The sequence below is a fragment of the Strix aluco genome, chromosome 22 (assembly GCF_031877795.1).
Source record: "Strix aluco isolate bStrAlu1 chromosome 22, bStrAlu1.hap1, whole genome shotgun sequence".
NCBI lineage: Eukaryota > Metazoa > Chordata > Aves > Strigiformes > Strigidae > Strix > Strix aluco.
This window is the reverse complement of record NC_133952.1, coordinates 3764501-3783365: the sequence shown is the minus strand read 5'-3', so window position 1 is coordinate 3783365 and position 18865 is coordinate 3764501. Positions and strand designations below refer to the sequence as shown.

Sequence of the window (18865 nt, the reverse complement as noted above, 5' to 3'; positions counted from 1 at the left end):
ACCTCCATGAAATACTCCCCATTGCTGCTTTCCGGTATCTGGCTTCAGGTGAAAGTGGAGAGACCAAGCTAGTCAGGCCAAGAGGAAAAGTTTACAAGATGCTACATCCTCCACCTCCAAACGCAAACAAGGGAAAGTATTGAGATGCAGAAGTGTGGGCTGAAAACCCACATGCTCAGACTTCACTTTCTGCAAAAAAAGCTACCTTGCAGTGTTGGTGGCCCGTGCTAGGAGGGCTCTGCTCTGCCCAGAGGAACCGAGCACAGGGGAAACCTTTTCACAAGGTGTGCTCTTCTCTTGGCTATTGCCTAGAACTAGCTGAGTCTACAGTAGTATCTTTGAGATTTGACTGGAGTTGGTCTGTAAAGTGGCCCATTTTCTTTGTCCGTTATGGCTCATATGCCAACGTTTCTACAGCCTTCTTTCTGCTGAGACTGTCCTCGGAGTGGTCTGACATGGGTCTGCTGATAACACGTGTAAACTGCTGGGGATGGGCCCTGTGGGATAGATAACTGTGATGCTCTAAAGAAGGAACTCTTGCATCCAAGCAAGAGCGTGTAATATCTTATTTTGGAAGTGAAAATGTAAGTTTGCACTTGTGGGAGGCCAAGCTCTCTAACAACTCCTTCCTTCCTTCCTGCTTTCAGTTTTTTAGTTTGAGGCATCTCATCCTGTGGCTAGAGAAGACCAGCTGGAGCCTGATCTTTGCCAGTGTCCTTCCATGGCTATAGTCAGGCACGCTGCATATGGTAGCCACAAGGCAACATGGGTGCAAGAATACCCGGGCATAAAGCCAAACGGGTACGCTCCATTTTGCACTGATCCACAGCAGAGTGGGAAGATCAGTTGGACTTTTCTCTGATGTGTAGTAATGTCCCCTGTATCACCCCTGTGTCCAACACCCTTTGGATAGACTCTCCTGGCCGCACAAGTTGGCCAAAGAGAAACACAGAGCTGCTGCTTGTGCAGCCAGCCTGAATGCCAGCAAGCACGTTGGGTATTAGGATGTTGTTGCAGGAAGTCTTTTCAGCAAGGAGCTTAAGCAATCAATGTACTCAAGTTTTTACAAGCTGTTGCTGTAAGAACCAGAGCTGCTAGACCAAGTGTTTGTGAAACGATGAACCGTGAGTGATGGCAGACCTTCAAAGTGACACAGACATAACCCCTCTCGTTTCTTGGACATGTGCACAAGCCCCTCGCCTACCGCAGCCTCCCGGGGGCCGCAGAGCTGGCCTCGGTGGGGGTGAAATGCCGCCATGGGCAGCAGCTGCTCGCTGAGGTGGGGTGAGGAGGAGACAGCAGTGCAGCAGGCGGGTCCCAGGTGCCCTCACATCCTTTATGTGCACCCATGCGAGCGTGTCACGCCACTCAGCTTCGCACTGCAGCTGAAGGCCAGGTCACACACTCGTGCTCTGCTGCCTTACTGTTTGCTCGAGTCTTTTTTTCTGCAAATGATGTAATTTTGTGTCCTGGATCTTAATTCTGTCTGTGGCTTCCTCTCCTTGTTGCTGCAGAGCCATTATCTGGGGAGCGCAAGCCATGATGGTGAAAGAGGTTTTCCATATCAGCGGTGTGGGATGGGCTGTGAGGAAGTCCCTACGATAGGCAGAGCCTACAAACGCTCTGGCTTAACGTGTGTGCAGGCGGGAGGGGGACCAGGCTCTCTGCAGCCACTTCAGCTTGGATATGGCCCAGACTAACCTTGACTGCTGGAAGGACCACCAAGACTGTGAAATCAGCATCTCCTGTGAGCTGTCCACCCCTTTAGACCTGCTGATCTTCCTCCACCGTCCCTGAAGCCAGGGTGAGCTGTGCCTCTAAGACTTGAGCTGAAAGATCCAGATAGAAATGCCACTGAAACAGGCGTGTGATTAAATGAGCGTCAGAAATGGGGCAGCTTGTGTGCCAAAGGCCCTTGCTGAACTGTCAGCAGGAAATCATCCCAGCTTTTCTCTGAGCAGCTGAACGTGGATGCAGAAGAGATGTGCTGACGGGCTGTTTGCCTGCAGCGGCCGAGCTGCCGCTGTCCCTGTCCGTGGCTGCTGTGTGCTGGCTGCGACAAAGAGCCTCCACGGAGCCACGAGAGTCCGTGGGAGGGTATTCAGCTGAGGCACTTTGTGTCACAGCCTCCTGCCTGGCAAGCACTTGTTTGGGTCAAAAGGAAAAATATGAATGTGTCAGTCTTTTATCTCTTTATTTTTTTTTTTTCCCCCCCGTAGCAAGGCTGTCATAGTGGGTATCTAGTGAAAAGGGTACGAACATGACCTTTTGTCTGTAAAGTTCACCCAGGCTTTAACAGAGAGAGTGAAAATCCTGTGCAGTGCGCTGTGAACAGAAATATTCTCCACAAATGGAAGGTCTGCATTTGCAGTTTCTGGCTTTTCTTCTGGAAATTGCTATTTTTGAGCTGATGACCTGATTAATAGTCTTGGGTTTCCCCAGAGAGCTAACAGGTGACCATGTGATTGCATTTTGACTCTTTGCATCTTAGATCATAGCCTTTTTAGAGAAGTGAACTTGTACTCACTGACTCTTCTTTTCCCCCAGTGCTCGTGCTCTGGCCTGCGTGGAGCCGAGCCCCTTTCACAGAGCAGGCAGCCAGCGATGGAGACCGGGGCTGAGGGAGCCATGGCAGGGCACAGAGGTCACTGCTAGATGCCACTGGCTGTCACTAGGTCAGCCTCCAAGCTTTGAGTCCTTTTCAGGTTCTTTGAACCATGTGTTGTCCTTCCAGGCTGGTCAGCCTTAATGGAAATTAGGCCCAGCTTGGAGGCCGCATTTAATAGGAGTATGAAGCACCAGTCCTAGTCCTGGTCTCACTGGGTAAACTTCAGCAAGCCACGCTATTTCTGGCCTTTCCTGAGCTCTTCTTTCCAGACTTCACGTTGTGAGACCCTGTTGCAGGGGCCACCCTTTGAGAGCTTGTCAAGGTGGGGCTTTGCTCCTGATGTTCGTGAAGATGTAGAAGTACCTTAACATGTTTGAATGAAGGGCTTCTGTGCCTGCGCTTGTCACGGCAGGCTTTGAACCTGAAGACAGACAGCTCAGAGAAGGACTTGGCTACACCTTTATCAGTCCAGACTGTGACACAGTAGCCAAGTCGGTGAAGGGGAATGTTGTTCCTGCGCACAGCTGGAGCGGCGCCGTCTTGGTTAGCGTGGCTGCTGCATCTCCATGGCCAGCCACTGGCTCCAGAGGTGACGAAAGGCATACTGCCACTGTGTGCTTTGCTTCGTATTGGTGAGATATGAGAAAAGAGCAGGGCCTACTTCTGAAGTGGAAAGAACATCAGTCAAAAAGCAAATTTTCACAGTTTCGCATTAAAGCAGAGAAGCAGAGTGAACCCTTGCAGACTTTGCAGAGCAGCGAGTCTGGGACCACAGAGCGATGCCAGGTCCTCTGGATGATGTGTTTGCCTGTGCATCCATCCCAGGCAGAGGAACTGATGTGTAGCCTTAACTGGCTGCTATTTACGTGACAGGAGTTTTTCGTGATACTTGTCCTTGGAGTGATTTCTCTCTGTTCTGATGTCAGCCAGATTTAACAAGCTATCTAGTTTCTAAGGTAAAATCATTGCTTTAGACACCTGACCAACTTGAAACCCTTTGCTAAGAGACTGTGACAGATCATGAATGTGTTGCTGTTTTTAGGAGGTGAGGGAGATGGGGTGGATGGCCCAGAAGGTGAATGAATGGGACAGCGCGTGAAAAGGGGAAGATGTGCCAATGGCAAGCATGGACTAGAATAATTTAGATAAAGGGACTGAATCATAGGGAGTAGATGAGTGCAGAATCTTGCATGTGTCAGGGAGATAGGACAGATGTGAATTTATATTAATTAACAATTAATGCCAGCTGAGGCTCCAGAGCCAGTAAATGGAAACTGTCTGCACCTGCCAGGAGGGTGTTGCCTGCTCCTATTTTTGTAAGGCCCGCACGCAAGAACTCCTGGAGTGCTTTCGCTGCTGTCTCTGGGTTTTGTATGTGTACCCTCCTCTTCCCAGTTCAGCAGGAGCCACCCTCTCCCCCAGGATGGCAGCTGTGGGTCTGTCCAACCACCTTCCTCCAGGTCTCCAGGGCCAGGACTGAAACTGGAATTGAATGACAAGGTCATAAAACTGATCTTACCCACGTAGTCAGAGGCCACTGCTAATCCCTAGCTAAAACTGGTTTCTTTGACTGAAACCTCTCTGCCCAGTGCACTGTCTTGCAAGAGACATTTATGGAAAAGCTCTTCTGAATAGCTGTACATGAAACCATTTCTGACTAGTATTGGTGTTTCAAACCAAAACGTGGGTGGTGAATTAAAACCCCTCTTTGAACGTGACACAGAGGAGCGTTAGGTACGCTGCTGCTCTGCAGGTCAAAGCAGCTCTGAAGGTCATCGTCTCGTGGGCAGAGATGTAGGCTGAGGTTTCCATCGCTGCAGCCAAGGCTGTTTCACACCCACTCTGCACAAGCAGCCGTGGCGTGTCCTGCAGACGGGCAGAGAGCTGGGGATGGGCTCAGGATGGTCCAAAGACTGATGAATGAAATGGAAAAGATGCCCTTGCCTTGTTACTGAGCTATGACGTGCTAGCTGGCTTGAAAAGCTGCCCAGAAGGGAGCGGGGTGCTAGGAAGGGAATGTGGGTCCCTGGGGTAGGAAAGGCTTCCCCATGGGTTTGGTCTTGAGGGGGTGTGAGCAGGTCCTGCAGCACAGTTTCAGCTCAGCGGTGCAGCGAGGCATGGAGGAGCAGCGCTGATCATCCTTCATGGCAGTGTTGGTAGATGTTGAAAACAGCACCAGGGGCTTCATTGGGGCTTGCCAGTGGGCTAGCAGCCTGGGCTCTGGTATGCAGGACCAGGGCTCCTGGTTTTGTGTCTCTGGCTCTCCTGCTGCTTTGCTGGGCTTGGGTGAGACCCTCTCTGACCTGAGCCTGGCAGAAGTGTTCTGCAGGACCTGGCCATGCATAATGCACCAAGTTAGGCAAATCAGCACCCCAAATCTGTCTGTGCCCGCTGCTGTCAGGTCACTGAGCCTCTGTTGGACTCCTCTGCCTCATCTCTCCGACATAGTGCTCTGCATTGTTCTGGTTGTGTTTTCTCTGGGGAAGTCCCTCTGTGCACACACATTCATTAACCATATGCCTCAAAATTGAACAAGGGGGAAAAAAACCGCTGAGCAAAACCCCGGCTCTTTTCACAGGGTCTCAGTGGAAACCTGGCCTTTCTGGAGGAGGTGGGGCTGGTGGGTGGAAACACGTGTGCATCCTCAGCTGAGGCTGGCCGCTGCACACAGAGGGGGTTGCCAGCATCTGCTCTTTCTTGTGGTATCGAAATCCAGTGGGGCACATCACCTGGTTAAAAGAGAAGTCTACAAAACCCTGTGAATGGCTACAAGGTTTGCCTGCAAAAACTACCAATCGGCCCCTCCTGAAATGAGAGCTCAACTTCTGCTTTGCAGCAAAGGAGGGTCTCTGGGCTCCTCCAACCCAGCACGCCGTTTCATCCTTGCTGTTTAATATTGCTCTCTCTTCCAACAGTTCAGCCATAGGGGTGGGGGCAGTTGGCTACTTGTGTCAAAAACATGGCAGGGTTTTATCCTGCTTATCTGCTCCTGTACAGCTACTCTGAGAGCCTGTGCTACTTTCATTGAAGGGTTTGTCAAGAACCAGGGGACCTCGGTGATACCACGTGAAATACGGGTTGTGCTGCGTGACCCAGGCTTTTGTGCCTCTCTGTCCCAGATTTATCACTGGAGTCTTTCTCTGGGTGTCAAAACCTGTTGGCTTGAAAGCACTCTGCCCGTGTGAGCGATCGGGGGAGGCCGCAGGATGGCTGCACCATCCTCCCTCAGACAATTTGAAAAGTGGGTGAAAACTGTGAATCTGCTTGTCGGGAGCAATCCCACCAACCTCTGGGCAGGGTCAGGGCCTCAGCAACCCCTCCATCCGCTCTTTGCTATTGCTTCGGCTGTTCCTGGTCTTTAAGTGTTGGAGTAAACAGCACTGATGTGGAAACAGGCCAGACTTTCTGCATAAACACCTTGTTTGCTTTGAGCTGGCTGTTTGTGCTAGTGGTGAGAACTTGGTTTGTGCGAAAATTGGGCTCTAAATGAGCCTAAGGATGTTAGACATCTCAATTCTACTGGAATTTGGTGAAGATAAGATGTGTACCTTCTCAGAGAAAGCAGTTAACTATTCTCACCGCAGTGTGGGACATTAAGAAAATGCTCTGTAAAATATATAGGGAAGGAAGCAAGCCAGTGTCTGTAGAAGTGACTGTTGCACCCCAGAGAACGCAGTGCAGCCTTCTGTACCTGCCATGGAAATGGGTATGCTGATTTAGAAAGGTAAGGAATTTTTTTTGTTTGTTTTAAAAGTTGTTTACAAAAGTCTTGAGGGACATTAGATGATGTGCACTGGCACGGTTAGCTGTCATGATGCTAATTGCTTTAGGAAAATGAAAATATTTACCTGTATGTAGAACTGAATAGATTTGCAGGGTATATTTATTTAACACACTCCCTTGAGGCGATGCTTGGTATAATGAGTCTTCTGATGGGATTTGGATTGAACCAGACCAGAACCAACAAAGGAGGCTGTTGCAGCTCTGTCAGGTTTGAGAAATGCTTTATGTGCAGCCATGCCTGTGTAGAACAACTTTCAGCGGAGGTGTGAACACTGATAATTCAGTATGGAAACATCTTGAAGCCAACAGCAGCCTTGCTGTATAGGAAATGCACAGCTAAATTAAGCCTTAATGTCGCAGGACAAGTATGACCTCTCCTCAACTAACAGGGAATGGCTTAGGAGCCTTGCTGTTCCCTGAGGCAGCAGGGTCTGAGTTGCAGTCTAAGTAAATCTCCCTCAGAACCAGAACTGCTGCTCTCTTCTCCAAGCCAGGATCCTGATTCGTGGGTGTTCCTCCTCCATACCAGAGGTGTCTCGCGGGAATAGGACAGCAGGGTTTGCTCAGCCCAGAAGTTTGCACCTACTAGTCCCTAATTCTAAGGATTAATGACCGTAAGAGAGTGAATTGCTTCTGTGACTGTCTCAGCCTCCCTTCTGCTTCAGCTGTGTTGGGAGGGCTCCGTTCGTATGTATCCTTTGCTGCTCAGCCTTGAAAGGAGTGTGCAAACACAACAAGCTGATGGATCTTTCTATTCTCTTTCAATGGATGATAAGTGTCTGGATCCTTTAAGCAGCTCTGAAGATTTCTTCCTATTTGCTGAATAATGGTTGGACTGGATGATCTTCAAGGTCTTTTCCAACCTAGATGATTGTGTGATTCTGAATAGGAAACTTAGTCTCGTAGAGCGCTGTGTTGCCCCACGTTACGCCTGCTCTCACAAGTCAACCTCCTTGTTTCTCTGCTGGAAGAAGCTTCAGTTGTTTATTTGCTTGGCTGCCTCCAAGGGTTGGATCCGCATCCTGCCCTTCCTTCACTGCGCTGGAAGAACAGGCTGGGGAACTGGGGGTCCGCCTGCCCTGTATGGACAGTGCCTGCTGTGAACACTGGCCCTTGCTCCTGGCTAGTGTGGAGAGGCTGTGGCATAGCAGAAGGGAGGTCTGGTGGCGGTTGGTCCTCTCCTCCCCCTTTTTTCCAGTTTCTTGCACCACCTCAGCTTGCTGGGTTGGAGTTTGTGTTGAACCAAACAGTGCTAACCACACACGAAGTGCATGTGTAGGCGTTGTCTCTTGAGCCACATTTGCTTTGATCCTCTCCAAGCCTAACAAAAAGAAGTTTTACCATGACAAATGCTCCAAATTCTCTTGCTGATGTTGGGCGAAATTGGCCTTCAAACCCAGGCACCAGGGGAGCTGTGATAGATGTGCACCTGGGGCTGGCCTCTCTGGGGATGTCCCAAAATAATTGCATTGAAACCCTGGGCACATGCTGTTCCCGAGCCCTGTGACAATTACTTTTAAGACTTCTGTGGTGACTCTGGCTTTCGTGTGTGCAGTATTCTGGGGTAGACATCCTGTGTCTGCTGACCCGTGAGTCTCAGCAGCTGGGGTGTTCACTTGGCAGCATTCTCTTCTGTGCAAGATGCACGTTGTACCTTCTCTGATCTGTGTCAGGGAAGGGAAAAAGAAAAGGTGGAGATCTGGAATAACTTGCTTCCATCTCCCCTGAGACCTCACTGTATTGTTTATCTATAGGTTAAAGGATCTTAGGCCCCAGCACAGCTCTGTAAGTCCTCTGTAAGAGCTGTATCCCTCTGTGATACCTCAGACAGTCTTCTCAAGAGTTCATGTGCTGGTGGATGCTGGCACCCTGCTTCCCTGATGCCACATTCAGTGGCCTCTGAATCATTTCAGAAGTATCAAGTATGGTGCATTTTATCCATGGGATGTTTGCTGGAGCTGTTCAGAATAGTGGGATTCCCAGCTAAGCTTTTCAAAATGCCTTGTTTTATAGATTTGTGAGGGTGTAACGGTGTTGCTCAACTATTTGTTCTGTTTTATCCCAAGACAGGGGCACAAGGATGCATTCCAGCAGAAGAAAGCATTCCTGCTCATGCTAGGGAGGAAATGAGTAATACTGTATGGAAACAACAGCTTTAGTAATTAAAGAGAATTTATTTTGTAATTTTTTAGCACAGATAAAGGTTTCTTTTTCCAGAGCTTCTGCTGGAATGTTTCTCCCACCCAAGGGCCTGTTTTGAAGCCAGAGGTCCCTGTACCTGAGTTAGCTGGCCCTGGGGAGCTGTGCCACCAGCATGGTTCATCTTGGTACCCACAGGGCCAGGATGGGTCTGTAGCTGTTGCATCCGTCAGAGTTTATCGCAGTAAAATCACGACGGGCTTTCTGGTGGTTTTGTGGCTACTGGACCTTTCTGCTTCTGAACGTGCTGTGCTGTGGTCAGCCTGGCCTTGAACCCTACACGGAGCCCTCTCCCACGGCTGTCCCTCCCAGCAGCCCAGGCACCATTGTTCTGTTAGTCTGTGGTGGGGACTTTGCGTGCAAGACTCTCCATTTTCTCTCTGTTTATTTTACTAAATTTCTTTGTGTACCTTTGGTTCCTGAAAGGCACTTGCGGGTGGCTTTTTAATTTAAGTTTGATTTTTTTAGATGGATTGAACGATGGAAGGCAAATGCGTTTCTCTGCAGGAAAGCAGTATTGCCTGCAGTAGACAGTGTATATTTACTTGTAGTGTTAGATATGAAAAGTTGTTAGATCCCCGCTCTTATTTAATTCTTCAGGGGTGACTCAGTTCTGCAAAAAGCACTAACAATTGAGCGGTTGCCTGAGTGACCTACTGCACAATAATGTCATTTGCTGACATCAAAACCATGGCGTGATATTAATAATGTGCTTTTTCCCCCCTGTGCTGGGGCTCTAGTTTGGATCCTCTTTATTTGCTTGCTTTCTCAGAATATCGCAGATCTTCCTATAAACAATCTGTGAGTCCAGAAGGTCTGAAGTGATGCCCAGGGTTCATCTGGGAGTGAGTGGAGCTTGCTCTTCTGACGCATGGCTAGATCTTGCAGTGTGTGGAACTGTTGAAGGCTGCTTTAGTATAGCCATTTGCAGGTTTTAGTATTGCCATTTAGCGAGAGATGTGTGGGTTGGTGCTTTCTTCTTGTCTGCTCTGTTGTGGGTTGGTTTTGCTTACCAACAAATGTACTCCAGTAAAAACCATAATGAAAAACAGCTCTAATGATGCTTTCTGCAAGCACAGCTTGCTCCGGGTCAAGAGAAAAACAAGTTGTATTGATTAAAAGCACCTTGGACTAGGCAGCGGCCGTGGCAGAGAGCTTTAGAGCAAGCAGGCTCTTGGTATACACCAAGTAGGATGGGGCAACCTTCACAAACCAGAGCCTTAAGTTCAGTTTTGGCTGGTTTTGCTATCAGTTTTTTTATTCCGCTGTGTGCAGCACGGGGAGTTTTCTGGGACCTGGAAATGGGTGTGTCAGAATATACCCTGTGAGTGGGAGAGGTGGGTTTGAAGCCATTTGCAGCTCTCTGAGGATGTGCGCTGCCACAAACCTCATGGTTTTTGCAAATTCCCACGTAGTCCAAGCAGAAAAGCCTCTGGGGAGCAAATGCTTAGTTTCAGAACTGGAATTCCCAAGCAGAGATGACCTTGAATTTGAAAATACCCCTTTCGTGCCACAGGCCTGGAGCATCTTCCCTGGCTCAAGAAGGCAGCCTGCGTGCGGTAGTGCCAAGCGATACGTTCCCATCCAGAGGCAGCCTCCAAAGATGAGCTGTGCAAGGAGGTTTTCTTTGTTCTGGAAATCTCCATGGGAGAGGTGCCTGTGCTCACAGAGGGCTTTTCCCCCTCTTTTTTTCTCTCTCTCCTTTTCTCTCTCTCCTGTTCTCTCTCCTGTTCTCTCTCCTGTTCTCTCTCCTGTTCTCTCTCCTGTTCTCTCTCCTGTTCTTTTTTCTTTTTTACTCCTGCATTCGGAAATTGCCTTTCCTCCCTCTTCTGTTTGTGAGCACTGCAGAGGTTTTCTCCTCAGCTCATTGTTTGTGCTTCTTGCAAGCTAAATAACAAGCTGTCTGTGTACGTGTGTATGAATTGGTTCCTGTCCAAGCAGTGGGGGTCATTAAGGGAAAAGGGCATTTAGCATTCAGGTTTCTGTTTAGTGACACGAAGACAACATCGAAGTTGACAGAGCCCCAAATTTGCCCCCAATATTTCCTTCCCTGTCTCTTGTTACCCAGCGCTGTCCCTTTTGTGTTTGCAGAGTTTGTAAGTGGCCCCTGCTATTCCCTCTCAGTATTTCACTGAGGAAAAGATGCTGAAAAGGGACTGATGCGAATTGATGTTGTAGCTGTGGTCAACAGCTGCTGCGGTGGAAAAGGAAGAGGGTTATGGTGCTCCCTTCCCAAGCACTCATCCTTCCACTTGGAGGGAGGTCGGACATAAGGTCCTTTTGTTCCTGTCACCTTCTTCCTTGTGGGAGCCCAGTGCCTCGGACGCTGGAAGATTTACAGCCCCAGCACGTCTGCTCTCTTCCTGACGCTGACAACCTGCACAGAGTTGTCCGTTCTCAGCATCACACAGGCCTGGCCCCAGCTGAGGTGTGGCATCCCAGGACAGCCAGTATTTACGTGGGATCCTTGAGGGACAGGGGGAGGTGTTGGGGTGTGTGGTTCCTGTTGTCAGGGCAGCCTTTGAGGAGCGTGCACCCCGGGGTGGACGCTGCTGTCGCACTGACCAGGGTATCCTCAGAACTGGCTCGTGGTGACGGGTATGTGCCTACACCAGCTCTCATCCCGTTTCACCGGAGATGTTTCCTTAGGTTTTTCCCACTATGTTCTGGCTAGCGATATTGCGTTGGTTTTATTGCCATTAGGCATTCAGTGGAAACATTATGTGTGGCCTCTGGCAGCCTTGTGTTGCCCCTGAGCTCCATTAAGCTCCATTAGAGGATTCGTTTCTATGCCAGTGGCAGTTTTGCGGCACGGTTAAGTGCTGGCCCTACAGACAGTGGATTTATGAAAGGGTGTCACTCCTGTGATGTCAGGAATACAAGGCTTGGAAACACTGGGATTCCTGTTTACCATCTGTTTCCATGGCCCTTCCCTAATAGTCCTCTCCTCCTCCAGAATTCAAGGATCTTTAATCAAAACTGTTTGGCTTGTGGTGAGAGGGAGGAAATCCCAAACTGTGGAGGAGATGGTGACATTTCTTGACCTTTTCTATGTGTATCTCATCGACAAACACACTCTAATGAGCGTGCGTGTGCTTATGTTTGTAGGTTTAGTCTTTGGGTGTATTTCCTAAGGCAGGCACTCGGCGAGATGCTAGGTTACGCATTGCTCTGCAACACTCGAGATAAACTTGCAAACCCTTTGGGGGGACAGTGTGTTAGCAAACCTGATCCAGAGACAGCTGTATGCAAGAAACTAGCTTACTAAATGTTTCCAGACATGCTCCTCTGGAGAACCCACGTTTTGCTTTGCTTGGAAAACTAAGTGTTGCAGTTTTGAGTGGTTTGGTTCAGAGCGGTGCTGCAGACCTGTGTGCCTATGCAGGAACTCTCACAACATCGTCCTTCCTCTGAAGGGAGTTTTGAGTGTGCAGCCTGTTCCCTTGCAGTTAGTGCTGCCCAGAAATACTCAATAATCTAGCTTTGTTATCATACAGTGTTAGCTGTGGCTCATCTTCTCTTTGCTCATTACAGCTGTCCCATGCAGAAATGTCTGCTGGAGCATGAGCTAAAACTGAGCAATGCTTTCAGAACTGAGTGACTCTCAGTTTGGGGTGCTCTTTGTGTGACTTGTGAGATTACTCAAAAGAGCCTGGCATTTAGAAAGTGGATTTTCAGTGGCTTCTGAAAAATCGAGCCTTAAAACTAGTGCCACATGGGAAATCATTAGGCTAGCATGCATATTTAGTACACATTAAAGCCTGGGGAAGCACCAGTTCTTGCGATTCCATCAAGAAAACTTGATCAAGACTGATAGCATCAGAAATGAGGTCAGTAGATGGCTTGATGACACTTAAAGTACAAAGATTACATTAAAGTAGCATATAATATGATGAAACATTTTTCCCCTTAGGGTGAGCTGTCTCTCCCTTTCCGACTATGTCCTGTTACACACGTACACCGACTGCACTGCTGCTTTCCAGCAGCGTGTCCTCTGCTGCTGCTTCCCTGGCTGTGCACTGGTCCCGTGCAGAGAACTTTGCTTTTGACCCAGCCGTTGTGTGGTTGGGGTCATTTTCCTCTGTGCTCTCAGGAAAGGTGGCTGTGGCACCACAGCTTGAGCTATGACTAATTAGAGTCAAAACGCAGCTGGTTCACCTTGTGTTGAAGAGTCAAAGCTGCCGTAGCTGGGGTTGGAGCAGATGACTTGTCTTCTGTGGACTGGGCAAAGAGGGAGATCCTGGAGCATGCACTTGCTGTTGTGGTTGCAGCAGTGCTTAAGAAATCCTCTCGTATCATTGCTGCTGCAGTGTGTTGCAGACCAGAACGTGCCTTTCCTTCCCGGACAGTCTCAAAGGAAAGCCTTTCTTCTCTCCAGCTCAGAGCATCCCCTCTTCGTAACAGCCTTTAAATGGGAGAGACTGCAGGCCTTTGGCTCTTGCTGGGGAGAACAAGAAGTTTAGTGCCCTTGATATTGGAGTTTTTTCTGGTTTTTTTCTGTCCTGAAGTGTGCCTGGAAACCCTTAAAGAAATGCCTTAAGTGCCCTCAGGGATGCAGGTCCTGTCTTGGGCCCGGTTCATTTGCCAGCAACATGACAGGGTGTGAGCCTGGTAGGTGCTGGGTGGGAAGGAGCCAGCCAGGATCAGACCTGGAGCCAGAAAGGTCAAAACTATTTTCTCAGCCAGTGGTTTCCTCCAGAGAGAGAATGTCCTATCTGTGCCGCAGAAAGGGTGTAGGGCTCTTGCTTTTGCCTGATCTGAGGGAGAGGAGGACAAAGTCCTTTGGGAAAGAGACCTTGATGCATGCCTGAGAAGATGTTCTCCATGGTAACATCTGAATGGAGGGGTTTTCTGAGTGGAAGCTGTTCCTGCGACGTGGTGGGGAGGAAGGTGGGTGAGCTGCCGGATGGCGCTGGGGCTCTGTGCCTGCCTGGCAGGTAGGATGCTAGCGTCTGCCCCTCGGGCAGCAGGGAAGGGAGGCAGGGCCGGCTCAGGCTAATTACTGTTTCACATGTCACATTTGCACTTTGCAGGTGGTTTCATCCCAACATCAGCGGAATTGAGGCGGAGAAGCTGCTCCTGACCAGGGGTGTCCATGGCAGCTTTCTGGCTCGACCCAGTAAAAGCAACCCAGGAGATTTCACTCTCTCTGTCAGGTAAGCAGGCAGCAGCAGACGAGGAGTGGAGGAAGGGGCTGTCTCGACCTCTCCAGCACACCCTGCTCCGATTAACGGATGTGCAAGGGGAGAGGTGCTGCACAGAGGTGACCTCTCTGTGGTACCACTTGAAGTAAAAAGGTCACTCACTGAACTCTCCCCATCGCTGCAGAGGCTGTGCTAAAGCCACACACTGCTTCCTGCCCCTCCCCGGGTTTGTTCATCCCTGTGGGTTGCACATGCTCCTGTTCCCAGAGCCATTGTTGCCAGAGGAGGGAAGATAACGAGCCCATTTATTTTCTGGGGAGAGTATGTTCAGTCCCAGCAGGAATGAATCATCTCACTCCAATTTTAAAGGAACTCAGTGTCGCTGCCTTTGGGAGAGACTTGTATTCTGTGACTCTAAGGGATCCCAGGAGCACCTCCATAGGAGAGTGAGCCTCACAGTGGCTGCATTCCCAGACAATATCATGCACATCACCTTTAAAGTGCTTTTTTGTTCCTTGGGACCAAGGCAATTGCAGAAAGGGAAGCTGCAGTGTCGCTGATGGTCTTTGTGAATGTAGCCCCTCACGATGCGGTGGAGCAGATGCGCTGGGTAGAACTCTCTGAAGGTGAGCTAAAGGGGAAAAGTAACATTGACCCAATGAATCACTGAGATAAAAGGAGCAAGTTGTAGGTTCAAGGCATGAACCTTCCATGAGCACCATCCAGCTGGTGCCTTGCAGGGAAACAGCTCAGCAGAGGTTTCTCCAGGCACTTATAACACAGACCTCTTTTTTTTTTTTTTTTTTTTTATGGTGGCTTCTGTTTAATTTAAACAACCTTCATTTTGTTTAGGAAACTCCAGTAAGTTTATAAATCCTTTTACCAACACTGTGTTTAGAGAAACGTTGTGCAAATGGCAGAATGGACAGCGCGTTCCTGTCTGGCAGGGCACAGACATCTGACAGGACGTGAGCAACACCAGCACGGTTTGAGCCTCGGCCCCTGCCCGTACTCTCTCCCCCCACAGCCGGGTGCTGAGGGAGCAGCGTGGCAAGGCTGACTGGCTCTGGTGAGACTTTACCCTCTCCTTGTTGCCTTAACCACTCCAATGAAACCTGTCTTGGCCTTATTTTTCCCCCCCCTTGCAGTTGTCACCAGCCTTGAACCTGCACTCCTCTCTGCCAAGCGCAGTCATTTCTTAGCTTGGCAAGAGGGAGGGTTTTGCAGCTGCCTTATTTTTTAAATGCTTCCTTTTGTGTTGGGAAATACATCCCAGCAGTCAGACAGACCCTTTGCCTCTTGGACGGCTCTTGACCGACCACAGCTTCTCACGCTATGGAGCAACCCAGCAGAAGGGAAAAAGTGCAGCTTCTCCCGTGCGTTGGCTGGGTGGGGAGTGTGTGGATCTGACTTCGCCAGCTCCCCAGTAATCTTGCAATCAGAAGTGGCTGTGAGTTAATGAGAGAGGCAGGAAGTGCTTCTAATTAGAGTGGAAAATAAACTCAGTCACAGCGAGCTGCCTTGAGCAAGCTATGACAGCAAGGGAATACGTGTAAAACGGGGGGTTATCTTCATGCGAGCTTAGTGTCTCTTTTCATGTGATTTTTGTGAGTCAGGGTGTTGTCTGATCATAAAGTGAAGTACTGACAGCACCTGCTTAGCCAGGCAGTGTGCAGACAGATGCAGATTATGGCTGTGCAACAGTGTCCTGATGTGGAAAGATACCCAGGTAGCAGCGTAATTACCCTGCAATAGCAGGGCAAATGGCTTTGCCAGGAGAGCCAGTTCCCACACCTGCGTTACTGCCCTCATGCCTAGCGCTGTGGAGTCAGTCCACTGGTTTCCATAGTTTTCTTCCCTTAGCTCTGTCCCTGTGCCTCAGCCAAAGGCCACGTTTCTGCTGTTAAATGGATTTAACATTTAACTTTTAACGCCGTTAAATGCTGTTTCTGCTGTCGTGGTTTGTTGTCTTCCACCTGTGCTGGTCCACTGCCTCCCCTCTCCCAGCTGCGGCACGTGTTGAGACTCAGTGGATAAAAACTTGGCCTCCTGTGGAACAGCTACTCTTGTGGAGTCCCAGAGCAGTTTTATTTATTGCTATTATTTCTTTACCCCTTTCTGCTTTCTCCATGCCTGAAAGCAGAGGGCGGGGGGAAGGGAGCATCAGATTATCAGAGGGGGTTTGGACCACTTCCTACTGCAGGGAGACCTTTGTGTTGCAGTAAATGCTTAATAACAGTATTCTTTTGGCCATAAGATCGAGCCAATTAATACTCTTAATGCATGAAAGGTGCCCTGCAGTGATGAGATGCAAGTTAAGAGCAGAGCAATGCAGCATGCCTTAATATCATAGTATTGAAGAATACCACCACAACCCACTGACAGATTGTAACTCAGTGGAAAGTCTGACCAACTCTCACAGTTCTGAGTAAACCAAAGCTGTGACACATAACCATGTTTCCAGGAAAGCACATTAAACATGACACACAAGCTTAGAGGCAATGTGTTGAGCTTTGAGGCATCACGAATTGAACACAAGGAAGGAATTCTTTCACTGACTACTTTTACCTGCAAGTCCTTGCTCCTTCCTGGCTTATCCCAGCTCTAGTCCATAACTTGAGTCTTGGGTATGGAAAATTTGCTTGGACATGGTCACTGGTTATACTTCATCTGAGCAATATGCTCTTTTCCCACTGATGATGGCCCCAAAACATGTGCATGGATGTTCTTGGGAATTAGAGCTGCAACACCTAATAGAGTATAGAATGAGTGGCTTTATGTGCTGTGAGAGCTGAAAACTTGGGCAGCTGTCTTCCCCCTGTGTTCTTCTCCTTTCCCTGTTCCATTACACACACACAGATGGAACAATGCGTTATTATTCTCACCTAGAATTGTATCCTGACAGAGCTTTTTGGTTGTTTTTTTTTTTTTTTTTTTTCCCTCTGAACTGGACAGGTCTGTGTATTTTTTTTTCTTCCTGAGAAATAAAAGGTTTTCAGCTTTTCAAAGGAAACAATACAGATATCTTTGAAAAAGTACCTAAAATAGAGGTGTCAGTAGGAGAAAGTACCTTTAGGAAAACAATCAAAACCTCTTCCTCCTCCTTTCAGCCCCCCTTTAGCTTCTTCAAGGGTTTTTGAAATCCAGTGAGGGGAAATGCAGCTCCTTTTAATTACAGAGAGGATGTGGGCTGAAAAATAAAGCAGGCGATGGAGTTTTGCCTGACCGGACCACACACCAAGTGACCATGTGCTGGTATGTATCCAGATATGTGTCCCTGAAGAGAGGCTAGGAAATAGTGTTGCAGAAGTTATGAGAAGGTTTCCATGAAACTCTGTGGCTGCTTTCCCTTTCTTTTTCTACCTCTGTGCACTCTTTCAGCCTTCACCATTACAGCAACAAGTCTTCACAGGGCTTTGTTTTTTCAGCTCTTAAGAGAAAGAGGCGAGCCACATGGAAAGGACATGATATGGTTAATGAACAGATGATGTTTGTCCTGGTCTTAAGATAATAGAAAAAAAGTCTTCAAAAAATCCTCAGCTTTGAGTCCAAATGGCTGGCAGCTTGGAACTGGTCAAGCGTGTCCAGAGAAGGAACAATGGAGCTGGTGCAGGGTCTGGAGCACAGGTCTGATGGGAGCGGCTGAGGGAACTGCGGGGGTTTAGTTTGGAGAAGAGGAGGCTGAGGGGAGACCTCATGGCCCTCTACAACTCCCTGAAAGGAGGGTGCAGAGAGGGGGGATGAATCTCTTGAGCCAAGTAATGAGCGATAGGACAAGAGGGAATGGCCTCAAGTTGCGCCAGGGAAGGTTTAGACTAGATATAAGGAAGTATTTCTTCACAGAACGGGTTGTTGGGTGTTGAAATGGGCTGCCCAGGGAGGTGGTGGAGTCCCCATCCCTGGAGGGGTTTAAGAGTAGGGTCGACATAGCGCTGAGGGATCTGGTGTAGTTGGGATCTGTCAGTGCTAGGTTAACGGTTGGACTAGATGATCTTCAAGGTCCTTTCCAACCTAGATGATTCTGTGATTCTGTGAAACCTGGCTCCTTTTATCAGCCTTTCCTCTTCTGAAACATGCCCCTTTTTGGGACGTCTCTGCAGATCAGTTCAAGAGCTTGTTCCACCCAGAGGATCAGACACTCCTGCCGTGGTCCGGCGCTGAGGGCTCTGTTTCTGAGGAGTCTTCGGTGTGCTGGTGGTACATCACTACTAGATACTGAATTTGGATTTATTGGCTCGTCTTATTCTTTGGGCACTTTGGAGCACATCAACAGGGAGGAAAGTAGTCTGGCAACTTCAGCTGAAGTGTAATGATGACAGAGAGTTGTTTTGAGTAAGGCTGTAGTAATATCCGCTGCGTCTATACGTGAGCTGTCTTGTTTTGTTCCATGGAGTTGCTGCAGCGCGGCTCCCTGCAGGTATTTCAGTGTTGGCTCAACCCAGACAGTACGACAGCTCTGGATCGGTGGGTCACTTCGTGTGGGTGATATTCCTCCTTGCAGGGGTTGGCTCCCGCGGGTCAGGAGCGCTGGTGTTTGCCAAAGGTAATGACAGCACTCCAACACTTCGTGCTTTCTTTAGTGGCTCACAAACCCTGCACTGGATGGGACCGTTTGGAGGAATGCTGAGCCTGGAAGGGGCTGTGAACTGGAGCTGGGCTTGCAGGAGAGCTGTGGGAGCTGTTTTGGATGCTGGGAGCAGAGCCTGCTAGTTGGGGGATTTTTGGAGGATGCAAGTAGAGTTTATTTGTGTGTTGCAGTTCTGATGAGGGGCTGTTAGAAAAGCTTCCTTGCCTTTCTTGTATGCCGTGTCACACCGCATTTCCTAGAAGGACCTGGTACTGGGATTGCTTTTGATATTGAGTCTTCCAAATTTTAATCGTGATTCTTAACAAAATAGACTTCTGATTCAAAGAGAGGGCTGTTGGGGGAGAAATATGGGAGGCCACACAGGAAATGGCCCATGTTTCCAGCTTTCAGTGCTTGCCTGGATCTGCCAGAGCATGTTTTCAGGAGACCAAGTATTTAGAATCGCTTCTGAAAAAAGTGAAGAGCTTCTCACAGATTTGGCCAGGTCTGGGTAAATAGCTTGAACAAAAGGAAAAGGCATGTTGAAAGTTTGCCTAAGTGGTG

General features: G+C 48.9%; 1 protein-coding gene across 2 annotated transcripts in view; it reads left to right on the top strand.

Annotated features, from left to right (window-relative positions):
* Positions 1–18865, top strand: part of LOC141933458 (tyrosine-protein phosphatase non-receptor type 11-like) — a 57719-nt gene that overhangs the window by 19624 nt on the left and 19230 nt on the right. For both annotated transcript variants that reach the window (XM_074848149.1, XM_074848148.1), the window contains exon 2: positions 13624–13746. In XM_074848149.1, coding sequence (XP_074704250.1) covers positions 13624–13746 — 123 coding nt within the window. The remainder of the gene's footprint in view (positions 1–13623; positions 13747–18865) is intronic.